This window comes from Acomys minous (assembly GCF_964271855.1).
Source record: "Acomys minous genome assembly, chromosome: 10".
NCBI classification, from domain to species: Eukaryota; Metazoa; Chordata; class Mammalia; order Rodentia; family Muridae; genus Acomys; species Acomys minous.
This window is the reverse complement of record NC_140491.1, coordinates 88753711-88781226: the sequence shown is the minus strand read 5'-3', so window position 1 is coordinate 88781226 and position 27516 is coordinate 88753711. Positions and strand designations below refer to the sequence as shown.

The window sequence follows — 27516 nt, the reverse complement described above, 5'->3', positions numbered from 1 at the left end:
CCAGCCAAACACTCCATGATGAACTAGATTTCAGGACTAGTTCTACACCACAAGTCTCAACGGAATCAATAAGATAACTGCCCACGAGTTATCTGCCCATATTTGTTATCATTAAACTTTCAATTTCAGATATTGAATCATGAAAAGTTAATGTAAACAAATGTATTCCTCTTTGATTTCTTTAAAAAAAAAACCTATTTGGGTACCAAATTTTTTGCTAACAGTGGTGAGGGAATGTATTAGGCATTCAAATTTGCCACAAGAGACTTAGACATTTCCATACTGCTCATTACCCCACAAAGAGCATTAATAAGTCTTTTTTTTGTTTTGTTTTGTTTTTGTTTTTTTTGTTTTGGGAGACAGAGCTTCTCTTTGAAACCTTGGCTGTCCTGGACTTGCTTTGTAGACCAGGCCAGCCTTAAACTCACAGTGATCTGCCTGCCTCTGCCTCCCTAGGTGTTGGGGTTACAGGCATGCACCAGCCTTAATAAGTATTTTTAAAAATAATTATTTGGATCCAAGATGGCAGACAACATGCTAGAATCTCCAGGAAAAACGCTGGGGTAAGCTGGATAACAGCTACCAGACATCAGACTAGGTGGTTGATGGTCAAAACTCTCTAGTACAACAGAAAAGTCACATGGGAAACTTTACAATCCTAACAAGAAAAAGAGATCCTCATATAAAGATTGGCAGATCTGGGAGCTTCTTCCACCCCAGTGAGAGCCGGTGAGTAGAGCCACACTTAAGATGGCCTCAGAACATAACTATTACATCTCGGTAACAGACACTGTCAAGACAGAGAATAAAAGCAGGATGCGGGAGATAAAAGTGTGGACAGACTCCAGAAAAACCCTGTCTGCTCAGTGTTCAATCAGAGAAGTGGCAAGAGTTCGTCTTTAAAGGACCCCAGCTGAGTCTGCAGCTTTGTGCCCTCCCCTCCCCGAGACCCTCCATGAATCACCGTCTCAGGAAGTTAAGAGTTAGTGTCACTGGACTGCGTGCTGCAACTTGAACAGTAAATACTCTCTTGCGGGAGAAACTGAATCAGAGCCGTGTGGCACTCAGTGAGGTGGAGACATTGCTTGGAGCCAGTGTCTACAGGAGAACACAGAGTTCCAAGTGTCACATGGCTGGGGACTCCAGTGTGACCACTGTCTGGGACGTGACCCCTTGAAGTAACAGCACGGAGAAGTGAGAGGCCTGGAAGCCTGGGAAGGACTGTTGAGAGAGCAGGGGATATAATGAGCAATCAGTTGGAGCTGCCGTTAGACTCTGCACCCTGCTCATCTCTCACCTGCACAGCTATTCCTTGCTTAGCTTTAGCAGGCTGGGTCTGTCTTGCTCTTGTCTCTCCTCCTCCCTCTTTTTCTCTCTACTCTTTTCTTTTCTATCTTCCTTTTGATGGACACTTCAAGGAGCATAAGGCAGCCTTTCTCTCATTCCACCTTTAGCCCAAAACTGCCTCACTTACCTCCTCCCTTTGTCTTTACTGGTCTCCACTTATATTTATTTTCCCTTTTCTACTGTTTTCTCTATCAAACTAATACTAGCTAGTCTTGTTCTTTTTTTCCCCCATATCCATGGACCCTAACATCTCAATATACACCATGGTCTTAGTGTCTCTTTGCTTCCTGTAATGACGAGCGTTTGAGGAGTACGCGTTTGCTTTTGACCATCGCTGTATGTTTTGATAGCATCCTTCAGTAGGAATTGTTTTTCAGACGGTGTTTCACTCTCAGGGAAATATTGGGAGCTCATCTGCTGCCCTGAACACCAGTCTAGAGAGAAAAATGACACCGCAACCGTACCTATAACTCAGCCCGTCTAGAAGATTGGAAACTGAAAGAATTGGGTGATTATACAACATGAATCTAGTGGACATGTCCCAACACACAAACACAGGAAGCACTCAAAACAAGGCAACAGGACTCCTCTAAAGTGACTAATCCCCCAGTAGTAATCTCCACAAGAATGAATTCAATGAAACACCAAAGAATTCAAAAAGTGTTTCTAACTATGTTCAAAGAAATAAAAGAGAACCAAAGCAAACTCCTGAGAAAATTTTGAGAGAACACAAACAGCTGTGTGAAACAGAGACAAACAAAAAAAAGTCAGATTATCGAAAAAGGTATGTGGAAAGTCACAAGAAATATGGAATATTGGGACTTAACGACCAGATATAGAAATTTGGACATTCAGTCAATGGGAAAGATAGATAAACAGACAAGTATAAGTACAATTTGCAAGATATAAAGAAAACCAGGAAGAGACAAAAACTAGAATCCTAGACAAAAAAAAGAAGGAAAAACGTGCCAAAGTTCTAGAAAATATTTTCAAGAACCATAGTAAAAATTACCTAAATCTAGAGAAAGAGATGCCCATACAGGTACAAGTGGCATTTAAAATGAAAAAAACAGACAAGACCAAAGAGAGCCTCCCCTATCATATTATAGTCAAAACATTAAATATAAAGAACAAGGAATATATATTTAAAGATAAACACCAGGCCACATACAGAGGCAAGCACATTAGAATACCAAAATATTTCTTATGGAAACTTCAAAAACCAGGAGGTCCTGCAATGACGTATTTCAAGCTCTGAAAGATAATGACTGCCAAGCAAAATACCTATACCCAGCAAAAAACATCCATCATTATTGAAGGAGAGTGAAAAACTTTCTATGATAAAATTAGACTAAAAGAATTCCTAGGCCTATGGATGATATGTGGAGAAGTCCCTTGGGGTAGAGAGATGAGTAAACATACCTGCAAGGCTACAGAGAAGAGTAAAGGACACTGAGCAGCTAAAGAACAGGGAAACCTCAGAAGCCACGAGCAGCAATAACATAAGAGGAATTAATATACACTTTTCAGTAATAACCTGGAACATTAATGTCTAAATTCTTCAGCCAAATGCCACAGGCTAATAGATTGAACTGAAAGCAAACAAACAGAAACAAAGCCCAGGAGCCGCCTATTTGTTGCCTCCAAAGGCATCTTACCATCAAGGATAGACACAGTGGAAGAAAGAGGTGCATGGCAACAGGGCAAAAGAAACAAGCAAGTGTTGTTGTTCTAATATCCGAGAGATCAAATTAAAACCGAAATTATCTAGGTGAGACAAAGATAAAGTACCTCTTATAGTTTTTATGATAACACCCCATCAACAGGGCATTTCCAATTAAAATGTATATGCACCAAATGTTGGTGCGTATTAACCCTGACACATTAATTGTGGGTGACATCGATACTCTACTCCCAGCAATAGAAAAGACTTCTGACCACGTCCCCTGGATGGGGAGGCCTGGCGGCACTCAGAGGAAGGACAGCAAGTTACCAGGAAGAGACTCGATAATCTAAGAGCATATATAGGGGGAGGAGGTCTCCCTCAGTCACAGACATGGGGCGGGGGAGGAGAAGGGGGAAGCAGGAGGGAGGGAGGAATAGGAGGATACAAGGGAAGGGCTAACCATTGAGATGTAATATGAATAAGTTAATAAAAAATGGGAAAAAAAGATAGAATGGGCTCTTGAGAATGTGGGTCTGACTTAGTTCTAAGAAGTGGCTGTTGTTCTAAAAGCGATCTAAACATACACACGATTCCCATCACATCCCAACATCATTCTTCGTAGAGATGGAAAAACAGTCTAAAAATTCCATGGAAACACACAAGACACTGACTAGCCAAAGTGATCCTGAGCCAAAAGAAAAATGTTAGCTACATCACCAAACTTGCAGTCACAAATCCAGCATGGTGAGGGTATAAAGCCAACTGTAGACCAGTTGGATAGAATAAAGGAATCAGAAACAAATCCACACAGCTACAGCTGCCATGTGATTAATTTTTAAAATTTTCTCTCATATAATGCATCCCGATTGCAGCTGTCCCTCCCTCTACTCATTTCAGTGCCCCTTCCATGTCCCCTCCCCTCCCTCAGATCCACTCCTCCTTTGTTTCCCTTCAGAAAATATCCTTGAGAAGGGATATTAATTGAACATGGCATAACAAATTACACTAAGACTAGCCACAAACCCTCATATCAGGGCTGGAGGAGGCACCCCAGCAGGAACAAAAGGGTCCCAAGAACAGGTGAAAGAGTCAGAGACACCCCCAGCCCCACAGTTAAAAGCCCTGCAAAAGCACCAAGCTAACAACTGTAACATATTTGTAGAGGACCTAGTGTAGACCCATGAAGGCTCCGAGATGGTTGCTTCAGTCTCTGTGAGCCCCTAAGAGCCCTGCTTAATTGATTCTGTGGGCCATGGGCTCCTGGCATCCTTATAATAGTTCTTCCCCACTTTTTGCAAGGTTCCTTGAACTCCAAGGGGAGGGATCTGATTAAAATATCCAATTTGAGCGCTTTCTCTCTCTCTCTCTCTCTCTCTCTCTCTCTCTCTCTCTCTCTCTCTCTCTCTCTCTCTCTCTCTCTCTGCCTAATGTTTAGCTGTGGGTCTCTGCATCTGCTCCCATCAGCTGCCGGAGGAAGCCTGTCTGACAAAAACACACCAGAGAAAAGGCAGTTTTTTCAATAAATGGTTCTGGAAAAACTGTAAATCCAGGGGTAGGTGAATATAACTAAGTTCCTAACACTTACCTGTACAAAAATAACCAACTACAAATTGACCAAAGGCCTTCCTGTAAGACAAGGGACTCTGAAACTGTTAGGGGAAAGGTAATGGCACAGACAGGAATTCTAACTATGACTAGTCATGCAGGAAATAATGCCAGTGATTACCAATAGGTATCTCATGAAACTCAAAAGCTTCTCACACTGAAGGCCTTAGTGTAAAGAGTAAGGGGATGGACTATAGAACCGAAGAGGATTGTCTCCAACTGTATATCTGACATAGGATTAGAATCTAGAACACACACACACACACACACACACACACACACACACACACACACACACCTAAATAACAAGATGTCAAAGAACCAAACCAATAAATGGACTAAGGAGATGAACAGAAAGATCTCAAAAGATAAAGTGTGAATTGCCAATAAACATATGGGAGTTCGACCATGCCTCAGTAAGTACATGGGCAACACAAAATGGACTTGTTTTTTCTTTTCTTTTTTTCCTTTCCTTGTCTTTCTTTTTTCTTTTTGTTTGTTTGTTTGTTTGTTTGTTTCCTTTCTTGAGTCTGTGAAGCTTGAGTTCAGGCAGTTGTGAGTCTCCTGACATGGATGCTGGGATTCAACTCCAGTCCTCTGAAAGAGCAACAAAAGCCCTTAACTGCTGAGTCCTCTCTCTAGCCTCTCCAACCAGATTGTGCAAATGATCTTTATAACCTTAAAGTGACTATGGGGCCTGGTGAGATGGCTCATGAGGTAAAAGTCCTTGCCACCATGCTGTCTGGTACCCTGGATTTGACCCTCAGGACCCATGGAATGGATGGAGAAAGAACCATTTCCCAAGTTGTCCTCTGGCCTCTACAAGTACATTGTACCATCTACATACCACAACACACACACACACACACTTACACACACACACACACACACTTACACACTTACACACACACACATACTTACACACATACAGACAGACAGACACACACACATCACACATATACATACATACACAATAAAGGCAATACATGTAAGTGCTATGGATTGAGGACAAATGGGTTGAAAGCAATTTTTGCTCGGTGAACTGGGGAAGAATAAAAGTGAACATGGCTGCCCCTTGGCTATTCTGATGTCAAGGCAGAGATCAATGGACATGTGACTTCAGAGTCAGGGCTCTGTAAATAATAAAACATGATGAAAGAGCTCACCTACGAGACAATGTCCAAATCCCATAACAACTGAACACAAGAGAAAAGAAACTAGACTTGAACTCAAACACACAGGAAGAGGAGGTAGGAAGACTTAGAAGGAAGAGTGGGCAGCCCTGGGGCGGGGGGCGGGGGGCGGGGGCGGGAACAAATTGTGTTCAGCATAGTTTTTGAAGAGCAGACAATTCTCAATAGCACTGACTTCGAGAAAGCTCTTGACTTTTAACAGGGCTGTGTGTTCCTACCTGTCTCCCCGCTGTGTCATTTCATCTGCGTGTCTCGCAGGTGAATGTGTGACATTGAGTGCTGTATGATGGAGATTGGATGTATTTCCACTTTGCTAATGGCTGGCTGACTCAACGCCTTACGTGCTCTAGAATACAATGGCAACTTCCCTGTGTGAGATGCAACCTCCTGCCTCTCCTTGAGTGGGCAGCTTCTCCAGCCTGTTGCTTCACAGCAGCTGCTTGCAAAACCTGTCAGACTAATCTCCCTTCTCCACGCATGCCGCACACCTTCCACCCAACACTGCTAGTGCCCCTACTGTCTATCACCCCAGAATGTTCTTCCGCGTCTCATTTCTAGGTCTCAAAGTCCTACTTAAAATTTCCTTAGACTTTAGTTCAATGCTGGGGATCCAACCTGGACACTGCTCAGAGTATCACTGTTTGACCTTTCTCAAGACCATGACAAATTTTGCACAGAAAAAAGTCAATAATAGCAACAAATAGGAAAATCAATATCAACAAATGAATCAAGAAGCTTGATAAATAGTACTTACTAGCAATTCCACACAAAGTCTCATTCACAAAGGCAACGAGTGTGATGCAATGCGTAGGAAGATGAGTCTGGTGACTCACCACTCTAATTTCAGCCCTGGGGAGGCTGAGGCAGGAAGATTGCCAGAAATTTAAGGTTAACCGCCCTACATAGAGGCAACCTGAAATAGAGTGAGACTCTTAAACAAAAACAGAAAGATAAAATAATTAAGAGAAAAAGCTAGAAAATGTACTCATATTATTAACATGTAAGATGTATATGAAGAAATTAAAACTTTGCTCATGGGTGTTAAAAAGGGATTTGGGTAGGGAGATTAGTTTAAAAGTCATTCTTGCTCTCAAAAAAGAAATAGACACTACACACACACACACACACACACACACACACACACACACACACACACACAGAGGTATCTGAGAGCCCCCTCCTGGCAACATCAAAGCACACCAGGGAGCATACTATGATACTGACAGGAATGGTAGACAGGCAATTTGAGGCAAGAGCCTGCACTTCTCTGGGATAGAGACACGTGGAAGAATGTGCTGTTGCAGAAAGGTGTTGTCAAGTCACAGAATGATAGCCTCCTGGTGCCAGTGCTGAAGTGGACAGACAGGCAAGGCCAGCGAGGCCAGAAGGCGCTCATAGAAATGAGGGCAAGCTTGACTGTGGGAGAAACCTCAGCCAGCAGGGAATAAAGAGGCTCAATAAACACTACCTGAGAAAGTAAGATTCACAGTTATACCTCATGCCAAATAAAATTAATTTACAGATAGATGAAAGATTTATGTGGAAGGTTAAATGCTAAGCCTTTTGTAAGAATATATGAAAATGTTTTCATCACTGTTGGGTATGAAGTATTCTTCCAGAAAACACTAGTCATAAAGAGAGAACACGGAGTGAAGAACTCAAACATCAATATAAGACAAATGAGCAGCCAAGAGGTAGAGGAAGCTGTGAACCACACATGCGATGGATAGATTAGCATCTAGGAGAGACTTACAGACCAACAGACACGAGGTCAACAAGCAAGAAAACAAACAGAATCTTAGGCAGATTCTTGTCAAACCACTCCTTGCCAAACAAAACACCCTGATGACTAAGAAAGCAGCGAAGAGGGTGGTGGTCTGTTGTGGGCATCAGTGGCACAGTACCTGCCTGGCATGAAGCCCTGGGTTCAGTTCCACACTGTTATGTATATGAAAGAGGAAGGGAGGGGGAGGGAGGGAGGAATCCAAGTATTCCACCTCATGAGGTTTCATGGAGATACAGTTAAAATTAGAAAACTGACTACTGCACATCCGCCAGAAAGCTGAACTTTGGAAAGTCAATTTCAAGTCGTGGCAGGGGAGGAATGTGCTCAACTGATAGGAATGTAAAATAGCTCCAACAGTTTGAAAAAATAAGTGATTGTTTGAGCAAATTAAACACAGGAGTACTGGATAGCTATTAAATTCTCTATCTCCGTGGTTGGTCTGGTGATTCTGTGACCCACACACTTGAAGAACGTCAGAACATGCCACCTCCAAACTTGTCACTCTGGCTCACGGGTTACTTTTGAACTGAAGATAATTGAGAAAGCGTATTTTTTCACTAGAAAACCATCCTCCGCCTACCAAGGAAAGACACTGTTAACCTAGATGTGAGAAAGCCAATGCTGAGATGAAATCAACCCACCAAAATAGCCCCTGTCTTCTGCTGCCTTCTCCCATATACAGCCTGTCACTTTGTCTCAGTTTACTGCCCCTAGCTGACAGCTTTCCTGTGTCTTGTCATGTCTCTGAAACGTCCTATTCTTTGTTAAAATGATGCTGGCCACAGAACATTCTAACACAGCAGAAAGTTGTCTCAGCCAAAGCTTATCTTGTATATGAGGTGGCGGGTGGGGCGCGGAGAAACAAAAGAGAGAAAAACAACAGTTAGTAGAGAGACAAACCATTATGCAGGAGAAAGAAAGAAAAAAATATACTAAGTGGGAAGCAGCTGAGGAGAGAGAGAGCCTTTTTTGGTGGTCATGATAATATAGGCCTGGAACTCGGAATCACACAGAGAGCTAGATTGGGAGGTGAGCATGTGTGTGTGTGTGTGTGTGTGTGTGTGTGTGTGTGTGTGTGTGTCTGTATGTGTGTGTGTCTGTGTGTGTGGTGTGTGTGTGTGTGTGTGTGGTGTGTGTGTGTGTGTGTCTGTGTCTGTGTGTCTGGGAGGGGATCCTGGGAGGGCTGGAGGGTGTATAAAAGTCAGCTGCAGCCTTGTTTTTCCTTGTGGGGCTGAACAGATAATGTGTGTCACTGATAGATCACCGAAAAACAGTACAGACTTTTTTTGTGAAATGTGTAGGGAATATGACAAGAGAGTCGGGGGTGGGGGGCATGGATGCTGATTTAATTAACCGGCCATATTAGATGCTTTTCTGTTACTGTGATAAAATACCCTACCAAGAAGCAAGCTAGGGAGGAAGGGTTTATTTTGCCTTACAGTTGCCAAGGGGCTACAGTATAACATAGTCTTAGTAGGGAAGGTATGGCGAAGGAACTTTGAGGCCATCTGAGTGACATGGAAACCAAATATTCAGATTTCATTTACACATAGGAAGGAGGGACGGGGGGGGGGGGGGAAGAGTGAGTGAGAGAGAGAGAGAGAGAGAGAGAGAGAGAGAGAGAGAGAGAGAGAGAGAGAGAGAGAGAGAAGGAAGAGAGAAGGCTAGGTAACAATTCTGTTTCCCCATGATGCACTTCTTCAGCAAGGCCCCCATAACTATCCCAAACAGTACCACCATCTGCCTACCAGCTTTACAAAACCGTTTGATGATTAATGCATGCACATATAATTTATTCAAAAATGTATAAAACCGAAGAAATTGCAGCCACAACACCTCTGTAGCAACCTCCCATCACACACCCTGCCCCCATCCTCCCACAGGAAATGCACTGTTTAGGAAGCAATGCCTGAGGTTCACCTGCGGGACCTCAGGACACCCTCCCACATTATGTGGTCAAGCCCTATCAGTTCTTAAATTCTCGCACTAACCACTGGCTGGCTCCAGAAGCTGCATGATATTTTGGTACTTCAGCTAAATACAGGGAAGAAAGAAAAAAAGAAAAGAAGGAAGAAAGAAAGAAAGAAAGAAAGAAAGAAAGAAAGAAAGAAAGAGAAAGGAGAAAGAAAGAAAGCTTTTGTAAAAAGTTAAAAACAGTAAGAACATTTAAAATAATAATAAACTCTACATGCAAGACATGTGATAAGAAGCTATCACTAAGCCAGGATTTTGTTTTATTCTTATTCTGCACAAGAGGCCAGGACACCAGAGTACGTGTGAAAGTCAGACCCCACTCTCCACTCAACTGTGGAGGATGTCCTGTCCATTGGCTAGATCTGGGTAAAGGTTTGAAGTTTACGGCCTGTATTGTCCTCGGCTGGTGCCATAGTTTGACTTTCTCACGTACTCTGGTGGCTCATATTTGACCATGTCCCCTGAATGGGGAGACCTGGTGGCACTCAGAGGAAGGATAGCAGGCTACTAAGAAGGGACTTGATACCCTATGAGCATATACAGGGGGAGGAAGTCCCCCTCAGTCACAGTCATAGGGGAGGGGATTAAGGGGAAAATGGGAGGGAGGGAGTGAGGAATGGGAGGATACAAGGGAGGGGATAACCATTGAGATGTAATATGAATAAATTAATAAAATAAAATTAAAAAAAAAAAGAGGCCGGGACAGTTGAGCTGTGCTGCCATTCTTCCGGGTTAACCTCTGCAGAGCTCACCAGCAGAGTGGCAGTGTTTGGGTTTAGAGTAATGAGCAGGGAAATGCATACTGCTCACTGGCACATTTATTCCTGGGTGACCAGGATGGGAACACAAGTGACTCCCTAGTGACTCTGATTTCTTATGTGCTTGGCAAACTGTTGATACAACAGTGAGCAGACAAATTTGGCTGGGGATTTGGGACTTGCATTTAGGACTGAACTAAAGAAGTCTAAGGCAAAACATTTTCACATGAGCTTACTCCCTGCCCTCAGATCAGTTTCAGCCTGATTCTGGCTACACTGTACGTGCCCAGAGTTTGGGGTTCCACTCCTCTGGAGTCTCTGTGGACTGCCATAGAGTTTTCAGAGTAATGTAGTGTGTCTGAGCCCATCAAGTCTGCTAAAACAAACGACCGTAAGCTGGGAGCATGCAAACAACAGAAATCCTACTCATGTAGTGCTGGAGCTGCAAATCTGGGGCCAGGCTGCCAGCAGGGCCATGTTCTTAGGTGGCTACTCTTGCTGGCAGCATGTTGCCAGCTTCTGGTATCCTGACAACGTTGTAAAAAAGAGGGCAAGGCAGCAAGGCCTTTCCCGAGCCCCCTACCCCCCATGTGAGAGCCTTCCCTTCTGATATGATCATTCTAGGAGAAAAGATTTCCATGTATTAATATCTAGGATACATACACATTCACCCTACAGCAGAAAAATGAATATTTCTCCCCAATAGACTGCACACTTTACAGGGCTGATAACCCTGAGGTACCTGGGATGCATGCACAACAAATGAGAGTAACTATTTTGGATGGCAACTTGACAAGAGCTATCAATTTTCGAAATGTGCCTATAACCAAGGGCTTGGTTATAGAGATTTATTCCACAGACACATTTCCTACAGCTAGGTAAACATACCGTGCAGGGGTGCCTACTGTGTGTTTTTCTTTCTTTAGTGCTGTATTGTTTTTATTTTGCTATAGCAAAAAGCAAAAACAAAACATAAAACAAGCCATGTCTGGTTGTGCACACTTGTAATCCCTGCATTCTGGAGGCTGGAATTAAAGACCTTGAGTCTGAGGCCAGCCTGAGCTACACAGTAAGAACCTGGGTCAAAACAAATAAACAAAAGTAACACAGCAAAACTATACTCTATTCATTCAATAGAATTATTTGTGCAAAGTAAAGTATCCCTATGGTTTATAAGAGGCTATTACAGTTTTCGTATGTAAGTTTGTTCGTGCCTCCTTTAGAAATATCTCAATTTAACTGCCTTTGAGAAAGTCTGTTTAATTGTTTTGTAATTTTGTACTAAAAATAATGTTTTGCATTTTTGTTTTATTTTTTTAGACAAGGGTAGCCCAGATTGAGGCAGAACTCATGGGCAGTCTCCTGCCTCTGTTACCTGAATGCTGTTTGCAGTGTGTCTTACCATATCTAGCTCTCATTTTCCAACAACATGTTTTTCTATAATATACATATATATATATATATATATATATATATATATATATATATATATATATATTGAATAAGCAAGCTATGTATCTAGTCAACAGCCACCAACTGAATGACCTCATGTTACACAAATATCCCTTGATCATAAGATTCATGAGACCTCATGAGATGAACTGGTAAACTTAGTTAAGATGACAAATAGAGGTTAAATATTATTTACTGCCATACAAATCATGCAGCAGGGAAGACAGAGAGGTAAATAGCTTCAAAGTATAAGATAGCTTTGTAATACTTCACCCAAAAACCTCTTGCAGTAAGATTAGTGTCAGTGAGACCTCTGGGGCTTAAGCCTCTGTTCAGAAGCAAGCCAGAGAAAGATGAATTCTTTCTCTACATGTCTTTAAAGTTTCTGTGCTGTGTTTGAGGACAGACAGAATCAGACTGTAGCCTTAAATAGCACACTAATTTCAAAGACAGACTAACAGTGAGAGACACAGGCAAGCTTTAAGGACGTTGTTGGATGGTTTTGCTGTTGCTTTGGTCTATTTCTGATTTTTGCCTTTTTGCTATTTGTTTTTTGAGACAGGGTGTCATGTAGTCTAGGCTAGCCTTGATCTCCTTCCCAAGCGTTGTTGGGATGGAAGGCTTGGGCTGCTGTGCCCAGCTGTTAGATGGCTCTCTACAAAGTACATGTCTAACACCGGGAATTTTCCAGCAGGGCACCGTTTTCTCCTGCTGTGGTAAGTAATTTCCTAATCTCCAGTTGATCTGAACTTGCCATTCATAAATGGAGCCTTTGGGGCTGGCATCCACACTTTGCTTCTAGGAGACCAGAGTCAATAGGAAATCAGCAACCCATTTACCGTGGGGAGGTGAAGCCTTGTGTCGCCAGCAGCTAGGCACCTGGGGGAAGACGTTAGACACCACTGGCCATGCCCCCTCCCTTAGAACCAGGAAACCAATGAGTCCAAACTCTCTGATTACACTTGTGGATATCTCATCCACTGTTAAAACCAAATATTATCACATATTTTAAAGTATGCATCACATTAAAAAAAAAAGTATTGCTTCTGACAGCCCCACAATTTCTGGGTTGTGTTCCTCAGTCTCTCAGTCACCCCGGTGGTAGGCCTGTCCCTCCAAAGTCAGCATTCCGACGGAATCCTGTGGGCCTCTGTGAAGATCAGCTGGTGTAAGGCCACCAACAGAGGAACCAAAGCCTCCAAGTCCCGCTTACTTCCTCCGAATCATTCTGCGCAAGTGGGATGCCGAGCAAGGCTTCAGAAAATGAGCTATTAAGCCTGAACTTGACTCTCCGGCAGTTAGGTAAAATTCCATCGCATTTGAATAGTTCTAAGCTAGCAATTTGTTACCCTTTATCCTTTAGCGGAATTGATGAACAGGTGGTTTGCAGAAGATCACCCAGTATATTTAGCTTCTGAAATTTGAGCAACTCGAGATCTGATTGGTTGCTCCTGCCACATGATAAGTTGGGCGCTCCGGCACCCGGGTGGCTTTTGCCTGGGCGTCTCAGGAGGGGAGAGAGGGGAGAGGATTTGCTGCTGGCCAGGGTTATCGCGTAGCTTGAAGGTAAGGCCCATTTATGTCTTCTTCTGGAATGTTCTCCTGAGGGAATGTCACACGGCACCCCTTGAATTATTTTCCAAAGTTTTGCCTAGCTAACTGGGGAAAACAGTGATGAGATGTTGCTTGGAAGAGCCCACTAGTCAGTCATGTCTGACATGGAACGTGTAGGATTAGACTCGGTCCTGCCCTCATCAGTTATGACTTGACCAAGTTGGTTGTCTTAACACCAATTTTCTTTTTCATTTTTTTGTCTTGAATATGTTCCTATGAAGAAGGCTCTATGGTCAGTGTTCCTATATTTATCCCATCCTACAGAGCTGCCTTTGCCTCAGAAGGACCAGCAGTTTCGCTAGCTTAACAAAACCAGCCACTCAGGGTATTGGTTTACAGTCAAGCGTCTCTGGGAGCCGGACAGCTGCGCTCAGACATCATGCAGCTTGCGTAGGGTGGCCACTCTCTGGCGTCAGGCCGAAGGGCTTTCAGCCTTTCCCCAGTTCCCAAATTAGAAATGTAGGCCAAAGACTGACAAGCTCACATGCATTTCAACCAATGCTTTAATTTTTTTCTTATTTTTCAGGCTTGAACAAGAGCTACAGAAGCGGGAAAAAAAATATATCCACGGAAGCCAATGGTTTTCCGGAAGAAAATAACCCCATTGCCTTGAGGTTTCTACTTTTATTCTAAAATTTATAGACAGATTTACTCTACGTGTTCTCATATTAGATAGACTTCATTAGCATTCTAGACCAGAGCAGAGAACCAAGTTAGCCTGCCTAGAATTGGGGGGGTCAGGAGGCAAAATTCCAACTACTGAAAGCAACGCTCACTTTTCTTTCGCGAAAGGTTTTGCTTGAAAACGTTTTCCGTCTAAAGGTTTGGTTATTTAAATGCTGCCTCTTGAGTCTGAACTGCCTCGCTTCCTTTTAAAACTTGAATTGAGCGGACGGGCACGGGCAGACGTTCTCAGTGTGTCGCTGAGGGAATTAGGAGAAAAGAATTGAAGCTCTAATTTTGTCCCTTAGCCAACAAAAAAATATATAATAGTGGAGGCTGGGTTGGTTTTAAAATTCTTTTATGGTGTTGTAAGTAAATACTAATATGTTTTTGTTTGTATGGAATATGCACAGTTTGTAGGTGCCACTACTGCTCTGGAAAAATGGCGGATGAGGACGAGTATGAGGAGGTAATAGAGGTAAGAAGAAAACCACTCTGGCGGCAAAACACTGTAGGTGGTGACAGCTGAAGCCAGTGGGTGAAATCAGTTGTTTGAAGAAAATCACACACCATACATTATAACTTCCCAAGGAGTCACCATCAAAGGGCAAGAAAGGCGTATTTTATGTGCAGTTTCAAAATACTTGCATGACCTATGAGTGACATGGGGTATCATCACTTCCCAGTTTTATTTTTGCTTATAAATGCTCAAAAGACCCTCACAAATAGCAACAAAACAAAGCACGCCAAGGTGTAGGTACAGATAGCTTCTGCTTTGCCTTTTAAAACTGATTGCTTTCCCACCTGCCAACCCCAGTGATTGAAGGGCCCTGTGCGGGCGTCCCAGCATCTGCACCAAGAGGGAATTGCCTAGCGGAGTTGCCTAGGGGAAGAGGGGTTGCATTCAGGAACAGCCATATGTGAACTCTGTGTGTATGTGTGTGTGTGTGTGTGGCGGGGGGTGGTATGTGTGCCCACGATCTAACAAACACAAGTATGAACCCATGAAGGTCACAGTAACAGCTGGACCCACTTTCCCACTGACTCCATCATATATTAACAAATAAATAAGATGAGCTTTTGAACCTGGACCGAGAACTAAGGCTACAGCAGCTATCTTGAGAATGCCAGCTGCCCCCCATCATTGGTGGCCACCTGGCAGGCTTGCAGCATTAACTGTGCAAGGCACATTGATATCACATTGTTGTAATCACGGTGTTTTCCTTATCAGCTCTTGCCCTTAGCTTTATCGGCTAGAACAGAAACCCAAAGGCTTGCTGCTAATCCATGTGAATACACTGCTATCAAACTGGAAATGCCCGGAAAGCTACAATTAGTGCTGATCTAAGCAGATAAAAAAAAAAAATCTGTGCTCATTTTTAATGACAGAACTTAACTAGAGGAGCTGTCTCAAACAAAACTTCAGATAAAGGTGTCAAAATCTACCCTTGCTAATCAATCTTTATTTAGGAAAAGAAAAAAAATGTGTTCTATAAATAAAATTACTTTTATTACTGAAGCAAATAAAAACCAGACTGTATCTGACAGAGGTAGTATTTACCTCTCTGGCTTATATGCTGATGGCCACATCTTCTCATGGATAATAACATAACTAATTAGATTTTTAATGTAAGTTCCTAAAAGGCAGAACTATCCCTGTTAAATACATATTAAATTATCTATAGCTTATATATCAATAAACTGTATATATAACTATATAATATACATTTATTAAACCATAAATTAAGGTATAATTGTGATTAATTCTTTCCTGTTGTGATAGTAAAAAGAACCCTTTCAGGCCTCCAGTTACGCTACCCTTAGCTTTTCTCAAGTGTTTGAGTGATCCTGGGCACTGTGCTTAGTGTTAGCCTTGACTGAGTCAACCAGTCCCAACAATGGGAGGCGCAATTTTAGGCATTCCATCCTTTTCCTTTGTTCTCTTTACAGCTTCTGGTCTGACCAGCACACACTAAACTAATAGAGTGCCTGTCAGGGAGCCTTGAAGCTGAGTCTCTCTGATCTCAGATCACAAGAATGGGGTGGTGGCAGCTTCATGAGAATTGGCTCAAAACCAATAACAAGCCTCAAAATACCTCTTAGGGGTCTCGGATACCTGAAATAAATTTTTACTGGCACTGTCCACACAGACTAAACTGTAGGAGAGAGGAGTGATAATGTACTGCCTAATTAGCAGCATAATTCTAAAAACAAGATATCGGCATTCGAGTTAATGCCAAGCTTCTGGATGGCATTGCACTCTTATGAGCTTAGTTCCAAGACTGATCTCTCCACTGTAAGATCCCAGCAATGGTAAAACCGCATTGCTCACAACAGCTGCTCTTACTGGGATGCTGAGCAAATCTAAAGTCGGTAGGGATCATCCATTGCAGTTTAATATTAATATTAATATTAATATTGCAGGCTACTCAGGCTCCTTGTGACTAAGGGTGTGGCTCCATTTGCCCTCAGCGCCAAACAATATTTCTTAAAGTGTCTAAGTGACCTTTGTCCTATGTTGAAGTCACAGGGATAAAGAGCTCCCCTCTGCCCTGAGAGCATGTGGCACCTATTACTATATGTGACGATGTATGTGCACAAAAATTAAATTTTAAGTGGAGAATAAGTTCAAGAGGAAGAGACATTAAGTGAGCTTTATAGAGTTATGACCACGGTTACTACATCAGAGCTTACTGAACCAAGGGCAAGAGGAATTAGGGCACTGAGGAGAATTTTACATCCGTGTGCCCCTCCCTGCCCCCTGCCCCTGCCCCACAACAGTGTCAGAAGTCAAAGAAGCATTAAATGCCATGCTTTTTCTTGACTGAGAAAAAAACGAGACAAGCGCTTCGTTTTTATCGGTCTCTTTTGTGCACTGACCTACAGGAGCCATTCCTGTGGTCGGCCCAGCCAAGCGGAGTGAGGCTGGGCCAGAATTCCACTCTCCTCAAGCACTAGAGACAAAATGTCAGCCAGTTCCTCTCTGAGTCTATTTATTGCGCATGATGTCAGAGACCTAAAGCTAGAGTGGGTTTCAGATGCAGGCGGCAGGCCCAGGGGCAAACTACAGCCTCACTTCCCTAATTCTCTGAGGCCTCTTCTCCTTCCCGTGACCTTCACCAACTGAACCTTAGCAGCCCCTCTTCCTCGCCCCAGCTAAGCTAGTGAGTCAGTCACCTGGTGCTTCAGCCATGTACCGCTACTGAAAAAGAGGCAGCCCGCTGGGCGCTGGTGGTGCACGTCTGTAATCCCAGCACTTGGGGAGGCAGAGGCAGGTGGATCTCTATGAGTTCGAGGCCAGCCTGGTCTAGAAAGTGACTCTGGGACAGCCAGGGCTACACAGAGAAGCCCTGTCTCAAAAAAATGGCGGGGGGGGGAGGGCAGCTAGAAGAAACTCTTAGTAATCTCGGGGGTGATGGAAATAACCGACATGTGAATAGTATTAAACATTTACTCACATTAGGTTGTGTTAGGCTTTTTAATTAGTAACAATGAGCCCTGTCCTGGCTTCTCTTTGCACATACAGGACCCACAAGATAGTATTTCTGTGCCCTTTAGTGAGCAGATTCTCTTAGATATTGTGCTAGTTCGTTTATTGTCTACAAAATAGACTCACCTGGAAAGAGGGAACCTCGCCCGAGGAATTGCCTTGATCCGATTGGCCAGTAGGCAAGTCTGTGGGGCCTTTTCTTGATTAATGATTGATGTGGAAGGGCCCAGCCCACTGTGGGCAGTGCCACTCCCTAGGCAGGTGGTCCTGACATATAAAAGAAAGCAGCGGGAGGAACCGATGGGAGCGAGCCAGTGAGCGGCGTTCCTCCACAGTTCCTACCTCCGCTCCGGCTTGAGTTCCGGCCCTGACTTCCCGCGACGATGGGCTGTCATGGGACATGTAAGACAAATAAATCTTTTCCTCCCTAAGTTGCTTTTGGTTATGCTGTTTATCATGGCAACAGGAAGCAAAATTATAAGGGGCCTCATCTAGCTGGACACTTGGCAGCTTTTTGTCAGATTAGACCCGTCCACTTCAGCTTTCCTCAAGCTCCCTCGGTGAAAACGGGCCCCAGATTATGAATGGGTCCTCACCTTCTTGCTCCCTGCAGATAATCCATACCCATTCATGCAGGGATGCCATCCCGCAGGTTCAGCCGAGGCAGGGAGGGCTGAGTGCTGGCCGCTCTGTTTGTCTCACTGACACACCTGTGCTCTCTTTACAGTACTACACCGAGGAGACAGTTTACGAGGAGGTGCCGGGAGAGGTAAGACTTGCATGGACTGATTCTCATTAGAAAAGAGCAAGAGCCTCTTTCCTCCCTCAGACTCCTGCAGCCAGAATGATGGGGAAAGGGAGGGAGTCTCTTTAAGAAGCTCACCTGCCTGCCTGTGCCCGGAAGCTGGCGGTGAAAGAGCAGACCCCACATTTAGTGAGCTAATTCCGCTGGTTTTTAGGCTATGCTTACCCAAGATGGCAAGAAACGGTTCCCTGCTGCTCATGTGGCTTTGTGTGTGTGTGTGTGTGTGTGTGTGTGTGTGTGTGTGTGTGTGTGTGAAGATGGTATGAGTGAAGGTCGTGGCTTTCTCTCCTGGACTGCCACTTGAGGGAAGCCTTGACTTGTGATTGGCACAGTCTAGCATTTCATTACACAGAGTCATAACTTATAGGGTAAGGTCTCTGCCACCAGGGCGGTGCTCCTGGGAATCATCCCCAGTGACTTAGTGGCTTGTCACTTTAGGAGTTCCAAGAAAAGGTGAGGTTTTTTTTGTTTGTTTGTTTTCGTTTTTGTTTTGTTTTGTTTTGTTTTTGGTGACAATTCCAAGCTTGAATCACCCAGCCCTGTGCTTTACTTTCTGTGTGGAGCTGTTCCTCTTTGAGTTTGACATTACACAGAGTCATAACTTATAGGGTAAGGTCTCTGCCACCAGGGCGGTGCTCCTGGGAATCATCCCCAGTGACTTAGTGGCTTGTCACTTTAGGAGTTCCAAGAAAAGGTGAGGGTTTTTTTTGTTTGTTTGTTTTTGTTTTTGTTTTGTTTTGTTTTGTTTTGTTTTTGGTGACAATTCCAAGCTTGAATCACCCAGCCCTGTGCTTTACTTTCTGTGTGGAGCTGTTCCTCTTTGAGTTTGACATACTGGTAAGAGTGCAAACTGTGAAGCTTGCTCAAAAAGCCTGTGACTGGGTAAAAACTAACATTGGTGGCTTGGCTTGGTTTCTGATGGTCAGCCATGCCTTAGTCATAGTTGGCAGAGTGTAGCCAATTAGCAGTGGGAGTTGTCAGATTTACAGCTGCTGCTGCACCAGGCTTCTCTTCTTTCCCACTAATGCTAGCCTTTGGGACTGGAGAGCTTCGCCTTGAAGGACATGGTCTCTACTTACTCCTTTCCTTGGACTGCACTCAAACTTTGAATCTTAGGTTTTTTGTGTTTTTTTTGTTTTTTTCCATTATAGCCTACTGTTAAGAGTCAGTGGTTTCCCACCTACTGCATAGCTAACACTGTTGAGAGGATAATTGCCCGTTAATGCTGTCACTGTTGTCCTGGTCCCCAGTGTACGTGACAGTCTAGTTCACGTTAATGACACTAAGTCAAGAGACTCATACTTATAATACTGATGTGATTAGTTTTTTAAAAGTTTATTGTTAGTTTTTGTCTCATGCTTTAGAGAATGAGTAAATGCCTCTAGGAAATGCAACTGGTCTTTCTTACTTAAAGGTCATATCAACAATTAAAGCTTTATTTTATTTTCTGTTGTGTTTTCATTTGTTTGTTGTTAAAATTTTTATTTATTCACTTTTACATCCCAGGTATAGCCCCCTCCCTCCTCTCCTCCTAGTCCCACCCTCTCTCTCTCTCTCTCTCTCTCTCTCTCTCTCTCTCTCTCTCTCTCTCTCATCCCCCTCCCATATTCCTTGGAAAAGGGGAGCCCCCTTGGCCAACCACCCCAGCTCATCAAGTCGCATCAGGGCTGAGTTCGTCCTCTTCCCCTGTGGCCTGGCAAGACAGTCCTGTCAGGGGGAAGTGACTGAAAAGCAGGCAACAGAGTCCATGTCAGAGACAGCCTGCTGCTCCCCTTACTAGTGAACCCACGTGAAGCCTGGGATGCCCATTGGCTACATCTATGTAGCAGACCTAGGTCCAATCCAATCATGGTCTTTGGTTGGTGCTTCAGACTCCACAGGTCCCTCTGGGCCTTAGTCAGTTGGCTCTGTTGGTCTTGTGGAACTCTTGTCACCTCTAGGACCTTTTATCCCTCCCCACCCCCCGCTTGCCCCCTGACACACACACACTTTTCCATTAGACTCCCTATGCTTTGCTCAGTGAATCTCAGCATCGCATCTGTTTCCTAACTGCTACTGGGTAGAGCCTCTCAGAGGACAGCTCTGCTAGGCTCCTGTCGGCAAGCATAGCAGAGTATCATTAATAGTGTCACAGTTTGGCTCACTTCCATGGGGTGGGTCTTGGGTTGGGCCAGGCATTGGTTGCACATTCCCTCGATCTCTGCTCTATCTGTTCTATCTTTATCCCTGCATGTCTTGTAGGCAGTGTAAGTTTGGATCAAAGTTTTTGTGGGTGGGCTGATGTTCTCCTCTCTCCACCAGGAGTCTTAGCTAGCTAGAGGGTGTCCTCTTTAGTCTCCATGGCTCCTGCTACTAGGTCCCCCTCATATCTTCCCAGGGGCCTATTCTGACTTACATCTCCAGCTTGTCACAGAGGTGCCCCCACCCACAGTTTCTCTTTTCTCTGCAGGCCTTCTGTCCTCCTACCCTGTCTCCCCAAGTCTGATCTCCACCCTTATTTCTCTCTGCATTGACGCTCCTACCTTGTTCCCTCTCTTCAATCACTACCTCTGTCTATTCTGTTTCCTCTTCTGAGTGAGATTTAAGCATCCTCCCTTGGGTCCTCGTTGTTACTTATCTTCTTTGGGTCTGTGCATTGTAGTATGTTTATGCCACTACTTACTAAGTGGCTAAAATCCACTTATAAGTGAGTACATACCAAGTGTGTCTTTGTGGGTCTAGGTTACCTCACGCCACCAATCTTTCATATTCCAGTCTCCTTTTGTTTTTTTCTTGATCTAGATGACTTGAAAAGATTCTGTTTTGCTTTATGTGGATGGCGCTGCTGGTTGAGCACAGTGCTTTGTGCGTGCTCTGTCATGTAAGGATGGACTCTACCATACAGCTACAGCCTCAGCCTGGCTTAAGAAGACATGATCGAGCCTATCTCGTTTCTGATTTCTTTATACTCCCATGATGCATTTGACTAGCTCTTTGAAAATGCAGCTTGTAGATGATGTCACTGTCAGTATCCAGGCTGACGTGTGTCACATGTCTTCATGTGGCTGTACGAAAAGAATATGCATCTTCCTGCTTTGGCTGGCTGTGTGTGTATGGAGCAGGAACACCAGGGATGTCAGAGTGGCTGAAATTAGAACAGTATACTCCAAGGTCATGGCATTAGTTTTTAACTTCATAGCCACATGTTTCATTTTCAGACAGTTACCAAAATCTATGAAACTACAAGGACATCTGACTATGGCCAACCAGAACCTTCCACACCAGCGCTGGTACAGCCACAACCAGCAAAACCGGTGGAGCGGAAGAAGGTCATCCGGAAGAAGGTGGACTCCTCCAAGTTCATGACCCCCTACATTGAGCACAGTCAGAAAATGCAGGATCTTTTCAGCCCAGTAAGTAGTCTTCGCCACCTTGTGCTCTTACTGTATGATTGAGAAGTTACTGATCGATTTTGCTTCTCATTCTTCTGGGAAATAGAAACATTTTGTATAATGTGTCTTTTGTGTGTGACTCTGGAATTTTTGAGTAATTCATCCATGCCGTTGCTGCGCCGTGATGAGCCCTTATTGTTAACCTCAGGATTCGTAGGGGTCCAATTATAAAACACTTGTTGCAGAGCCAATCCACAGCAATGATAATACAAACATGGATATTTTATTTCTTTACTTATTTACTAGAAATCTGTTCATAGCAGCCAAGTTGCGTAGTTAGACTGTCTGAGTGGAAGAGCCTCTTAGAGTAGCCAACAGCGTAAACGATTACGAAGTGGGGACGGGTGAAGAAGAGCGAGTGACTCAGAAGCCAAGATCAGCTTGAACTGGATTGCGAGTGAGCATCAGAGGGTTTGAGGGCAGCCCAGAACCATGGGTTGTCAGCACAGCTACACAGCAGGATCTCCTACAAGATTTAAAACTACTAGAACTCAGGGCATTCTTTTTTTTTTTTTTTTAACTGGTCTGAGGCTCTGGCTGGTACAAAAGGAGTCTTCAAAGCTGCCCAGGTGTCCTTGTACACATCGCGGACTGACAATGATTGGAGAGTTAATGTTCTCTGCTTCCTGCAGACCCACACCAGTCCTGTAACGCGCAGTGGCTGCCAGAAGAGCCACAGCTATTTCAGTGGAACTGATTTGTTAATTTCTGTGCCGGGCGAAGGTCTCTCCAGCTAGCTTGATTATATGTGTTCGGGAGGCCTGAGGAGATGAACTGTGGCTCAGGGGGATGTTGCATTGTGTGAGATCAAAACCAATGCCTAATGCTTCCATGTGTGATTGACACTCAAGATTCAATTTTGGTTGTGTCAACTTCTGGGGATTATGAAGTGTAGGATTCTAAACAAGACTTGAGTGACCTAACATGTAGGATTCTAGAGAAGACTTCCTTGCTACCTTCTCACTGCTGTGTTCAATAAAAGCAAAACCATCCCATTAATTTATTGTCATGTAATCTCACTACGTCAGGCACTAGGAACCTAGAATTTTTGATATTGTGAGTGGAATACTGGCAACACCCCCACAGCTTGCCAGTGCTTGGTGTCTAAGTCAGCAATTTAATTTAAGTCGGTGACTACTCAAGACTACTTTTTGAGGCCTTGATAGTTATAAATGATGCATATTATTACTAAAGCAAGGACCAACTGCATAGCTAGCAGACATAGTAAATTTGCATGCCATTATGAGGTATTCCATAATTCAGGCTTTCCATTAATTCAGCTGGCATCGCAGCTGTGTAACCACTGCAGTTCAGCTGCAGATTCTGAAGTGAACGTCTTTGCATTGTATTAGCAATTAAATCTTTTCAAACATAACTCATTTTCTAGAATAATTGATATTCAGGCTTTTGTATACATGTGCAACCAAAAAAAATCAAGAGAATTATTTTAGGACACATCCAGGACAATTGTCTGTAACAGCTCTTCAGGATCCTCTCATATTTAGGAGGGACAATTAACAGATCTATTTTAGTTTTTGCTGAAGAGGGTATGGGAAAGAGTGAAAACTGTTGCAACCGATAATTGTTATTACTTGGAAGATTTAAAGAGAAATCAGATGGGTATGTGGTTGTTGCCTGAACTTTCTGCTGCTGTCTGGTCACATTTCCAGACTAATATCTGGTATTCTTTTCAGAATAAGTACAAAGAGAACTACGAGAAAGCAAAGGGACAGCCATACGCCATCACAAGTGATACTCCGGAACTGCGCAGAATCAAGAAAGTGCAGGATCAACTCAGTGAGGTGGGCTTCATTCCTAAAGTAAAGGAGGGAGGCGGTGTGGAAATCAGCCTAGCTCTGGGATCCTGGGGTTCCAAGTGTAGGTAGAATAAGGATTCAGATTACTCTGAGCTAGTCCAGACACCCAGAGATGGCTTTAGCCATGAGTCATGTTTGCTGCAAGTGAAAGGAGAGAGACTTTGGAAAGCTTGGCTTAAGCAAAGAGGAGACTATCTTCCAACTGTATTTCAGTCACAGTGGTCCTCCACATGGAGCGCGGAAGCCTCAGGCTGGAAATTCAACCAACAGAGCAGATAAGTCATAGATGCAGTTGCTCTATGGTTCTTCGTAGCTAAAATGCAGGATCTTTGCTTGGTGATACAGACCTACAGCCATTTTGGGTTACAACAACCTCAGGCACATGCCCGTGCTTGTCATGAGCTTTAAGCAGGTGCTGTTTCTGCAGGTCAAGTATCGAATGGATGGAGATGTTGCTAAAACCATTTGTCACGTGGATGAAAAGGCAAAAGATATTGAACATGCCAAGAAAGTGTCGCAGCAAGTCAGCAAGGTAAGGCCATGTTCTGAGCGTCACTGGGCTATTCAGCGGAATGTGTAGCACCCATTGCCGTGTCTTAGAGGTGAGAGGCAGCCACTAGTGCTGCTCACAGAGAATGTGGACAAAGTGTTTACAATGCAACAGGAGGCTCCACAGAGGACTGAAGTGGCCTGTAGATGGCTTGGTTGGACTGAAATTTTTTTGACCTGCCTAAAGAGGCGTTTGCTGCTGTAATGCCAGGTAGTGGTTGAGGTGGAGGTGGAGTGCTGCTGCAAAGAGCACAGTCCTGATGTCTTGTTTAATCATTTTATTTTTGCAAGATAAAAAGTCAAGATTTTATTTACTGTTTAAACTTTGAAATAAGTTTGTAAGTTATTAGATGTTTTCATTGAAAGCCAGAAAGTCTTTTTTTTTCCTTCTTCCTTCTCCTCTTCTTCTTCAGTATTCTTTTCTGTCCCTTAATTAATTAATTAATTAATTAAACTTTTCTTATACATTATATCCTGATGGCAGTTTCCTCTTCTTCCAGTCCTCCAAGCTCTTACCTTTCTGATTTGCTCCTCCATTTATTTCCCTTCAGTAAAATAGCAGGCCATCTTGTTTGGTTCTGGTTTTTTAAGACAGGGTCTCTCTGTGTAGCCTTGGCTTTCCTAGACCCGTTTTTGTAGACCAGGCTGGCCTTGAACTCACAGAGTTCTGCCTGCCTCTGCCTCTCTGATTGCTCGGATCACAGGTGTGTACCACCATGCCCAGCAGTTAGTTTTAAAGGAATTTAGAAAGTGAAAGATTGACAAGAAATATCCAAATTCAAATGTGGGCAGCTACTTAAGGAGTTCTAGAATGTCATGCAAGTCAAAAGAAAATTGAGTTAATTGGCCGAGTGCAACCTTTGAAAAAAATGGATTGAAAATCAGAATTTTAAGGTCATTTTCAAACTTAGGTTTTTGCTGCTGTTGTTGTTTAGCAAAAGTTTACTGATGCAGAAGGGGTAACCTAGGGTGTTGGCACTCTCCCGGTAACAGTAGAGGTGGCCTGTATAAGACCACCTTTACTCTCCTGTCTGATGTCCAAATCCTCCTGCCTGCGTCAAGCCGTAGTCCACCTGTTTTCTCTCTAGGTTTTATACAAGCAGAACTGGGAAGACACCAAGGATAAGTACCTGCTTCCCCCTGATGCCCCTGAACTTGTTCAAGCCATCAAGAATACAGCCATGTTCAGTAAGGTGAGGTCTAGCTCTTTCTAATGTCCCATCGCACACTTAGAGCCATACCTGCTGAACAACTCAGAATGCAGTGTTTTTGTGAATAGCCTCAGGACTTGCATAGGGCTAGGATTTGCATAGGCGGAAGGTTAATTGTGTAATTTGAATGCTGATCTCTGTACCCTGCCCCCACCCCCACCCCAATCTCTCATTGCAATGCTTGTTCTGAGACTCTCCTGCCTCAGTGTTGTATAAACACTGCTCCCCAGTTGTCCCCTGGTATGCCAATAAAGCAGCTTAAAGCCATCCTCTGAGCAGAGGAGAGAATAGGGCTGAACTTTCTGCCAGCCAGGGAAGGAGGAGGAATTAGGGGAGGAAATAGGGGGATTCAGCCACAGGAGAGGTCCAGGAGACGTCATGAGAGGAGCCAGAATAGGAAAAGCTACAAAGCACAAATATCCCTGGGATATAAGCCAGGAGGAAACCAGATTAGTTTAGAGGGTTAAGAATAGAATAATAACTGCTTAGTTCTTGTGCTGTGAAGCTTGTTAGAATAGTAGAATGGACTCTCGATGATTTGTATGATAACCAGGTTAAGAGAGAAACTAAAAAGCAAACACAGTTTTATAAAGATAACACTAACAGATTTGGCCAGAAGAAGCCTTGGGTCCTACTGAGGTGCACTGTTGGGCATTGTGGCTGAAAGTCCCTGGAGTGCCTGAGCAACCTGTACCATGGAGCCTAACTTGGAAAAAACTAAGACACACCACAGAAGTGATTAGCAAATTGAGAATGCAGTATTTTGTTTTTAAATGTCAGTTATGCTTTGGATAGCCCTGGCTGTCACCCTAATTAGAAGTTTGTTTTATGACATAAATCAGGGGGAAATACTTCCTTCTTCCCTAGGCAGGAGGCAGGTAAAGTCACATAGAAGACAATGTCTAAAAATAAGATTTTTGTTGTTGGTGTTGTTCAGAAGTAGGACAAGCTACTAACAAAAATAATATAAATTGCATGGAAATGGGGGTGGGGGGAGGTTGTCTGTGATTTTTTTTACTGACCTCAGCTCTCTCCTTGCCCTTGGTACTTTATGTCATTGATGGAATTCAAATTATGTGTGCTATATGATTCTATCTTGTTTTCTCACTGCTTTTTTGCTTTTCTCTCATTTAGAAACTGTACACTGAAGACTGGGAAGCTGACAAAGGGTTGTTTTATCCCTATAATGACAGTCCAGAGCTGAGGAGGGTCGCCCAGGCCCAGAAAGCGCTTAGTGATGTAAGTTAAATACACTTGGGACCATATGAATGTGGGGTCAGGAAAGCCTGGGCTATGCCCCTAGGTCCTTTAAAAAAAAAAGGCCCGTGTCATTATTATAGAGGATTACATGCAGAATCAAAAATCATTATATGTATTTATATTAGCTATAGTTAATGCTTTATAGTAGACATAGTTTAGCCCAATTCCTTCTTCCTGTATGTGAGGAACCTTAGTTCACATCAGTAGTGGCAAAGTCTAGACTTCAATCCCAAGACTAAGATGCTTCTCACCAAACCACGTCTCAGCCCCCCACCCCCTTTGACTCAGTTAAAGTTGTTTTGTGATAATGGAGTGGCGTTTTTTTTTTTTTTAAAAACAGCCATTGGAATCACATCCCTCCCTTTGCAAATTTCCTAAGCAAATGCTGTCACCTAGTGTGATTTAGCTCTGCCCCACCATCCAAGCCAAGTCTGAACGGGATGTTTCTCTCTCTGCTGGGGACTCTTGAAACCTGCTTACACAGTGATCCCACTGAGAAAGCCTGGATCAGTTGTCTTCTAGAAGAACTCAATGCAGATCTAACAAACCAGTTGAAACTTACATATGACTTACTTGTAGTGGATGTGAAGATCTCAGCTGAATCAGCGTCCACACCTTACGATGTCTTTAACCCTGAGGTCTGATGTTTACCACTGTCCTTTGCTATCACCTGAAAATTTAATGGATTTTTAAAAAATTCTACTTTTGATTAAAATTCAGTTCATATAAATTCATGATTCCACAGGGCAGGTTAGGAAATAAATCACAATGGGATTTTGAAGTCATCTAATACACGCATGTGCGTCCTGCTTCTCTTTTAAGATAAACGTTTTGGTTTTGTCTCTCACGGATTTCGCGGCTTTGCCATGAGGCTGTATTCTGTCTGAAGAATAAT

At 43.5% G+C, this 27516-nt stretch overlaps 1 protein-coding gene and 1 long non-coding RNA gene across 24 annotated transcripts in view; one reads left to right on the top strand and one right to left on the bottom strand.

Moving 5' to 3' along the window:
* Window positions 1-1011: 1011 nt before the first annotated feature.
* LOC311606676 lies at window positions 1012-6080 on the bottom strand. The gene is made up of 3 exons (XR_014782397.1): window positions 6030-6080; window positions 1610-1781; window positions 1012-1221 (listed from the first exon to the last, which is right to left on the bottom strand). It is a non-coding gene; the product is annotated as an uncharacterized lncRNA (long non-coding RNA).
* Window positions 6081-14471: 8391 nt separating this feature from the next.
* Window positions 14472-27516, top strand: part of NEB (nebulin) — a 200884-nt gene continuing 187839 nt past the window's right edge. For all 23 annotated transcript variants that reach the window (XM_084798870.1, XM_084798874.1, XM_084798871.1 and 20 more), the window contains exons 1-7: window positions 14472-14536; window positions 18276-18317; window positions 21551-21745; window positions 23479-23586; window positions 24029-24133; window positions 25239-25343; window positions 26496-26600. In XM_084798870.1, coding sequence (XP_084654996.1) covers window positions 14501-14536; window positions 18276-18317; window positions 21551-21745; window positions 23479-23586; window positions 24029-24133; window positions 25239-25343; window positions 26496-26600 — 696 coding nt within the window. In that variant the 5' untranslated portion in view covers window positions 14472-14500. The remainder of the gene's footprint in view (window positions 14537-18275; window positions 18318-21550; window positions 21746-23478; window positions 23587-24028; window positions 24134-25238; window positions 25344-26495; window positions 26601-27516) is intronic.